At 51.8% G+C, this 990-nt stretch overlaps 1 protein-coding gene across 1 annotated transcript in view; it reads left to right on the forward strand.

The window, feature by feature from the left end:
- Window positions 1–276: 276 nt before the first annotated feature.
- The window catches only part of LOC310808113 (leucine-rich repeat neuronal protein 1), a gene marked incomplete at both ends in the record, with an annotated part of 2,253 nt that continues 1,539 nt past the window's right edge, over window positions 277–990 (forward strand). Inside the window, one exon of the mRNA XM_083674812.1 lies at window positions 277–990. This exon is cut by the window's right edge and continues 1,539 nt beyond it. Coding sequence (XP_083530938.1) covers window positions 277–990 — 714 coding nt within the window.

A 990-nucleotide genomic window follows, 5' to 3' on the forward strand; every position in this document is an offset into this window, starting at 1 on the left:
AGTGTGCTGTGAAACCTAAACATATACATTATAGACATATTCAATTTGATAATTACATTGTAATGGAGTTGATAGTTTGATGAAGCAATGTCCACATGTCTCTGTGTTATTACATTGTCGTTACATGGGAATAAGAGCAACAAAACTCAACAAACTCTTTTTGTGTCTTTCTTTACAGGCCTAGATGACAACACGTCCATCCTGCTGGTAGAGGAAGTCAGTGTTTCATCCAATCACAGTCCAACCAATCACAGGGTTATCTTACCGCAGTGCATCATGGGAGGAGCCAGGATCTGCGTTTCACTGATAGCTGCCGTCCTGCTGGTGACATCATGTCAGAGTCTAGACTCTGGCCCTCTCTGCCCAGGGCAGTGTGTGTGTGAGACGCGCCCCTGGTACACGCCCCAGTCCATCTACCACCAGGCCAAGACGGTGGACTGTAATGAGCTCCACCTCAGAGGGGTTCCATGGAACATCTCAGGGGACACCCAGGTGCTGCTGCTTCAGAGCAACAACATCTCCTCAGTGACCATGGAGCTCCAGGGTCTGGTCAACCTCACAGAGCTGGACCTGTCCCAGAATCACTTCACTCAGATCCAGGACATTGGCCTCAACAACCTCACCCAGCTCGTCACTCTCTACCTGGAGGAGAACAAGGTGAGAGAGCTGGAGGACTTCTGTCTGAAGGATCTCGCCAGCTTGGAAGAGCTTTACATCAATCACAACAAGATCTCCTCTATTGGGCCGAAGGCCTTCTCTGGCTTGGGGAACCTGCTGAGGCTCCACCTAAACTCCAACAAGCTGGTGGCCATCGATAGCCACTGGTTCGAGACCCTACCCAGCCTGGAGATCCTCATGATCGGGGAGAACCCCATCCTGGGCCTGGAGGACAGGAACTTCCACCCCCTGTCTAAACTCCACAGCCTGGTGCTAGCTGGGATGGGGCTCAGTGAGGTCCCCCAGGAAGCCTTCCAGGGGCTAGAGTACCTA

The sequence above is a fragment of the Argentina silus genome, assembly GCF_951799395.1.
Source record: "Argentina silus genome assembly, chromosome: 8".
In the NCBI taxonomy this organism is placed as follows: domain Eukaryota; kingdom Metazoa; phylum Chordata; class Actinopteri; order Argentiniformes; family Argentinidae; genus Argentina; species Argentina silus.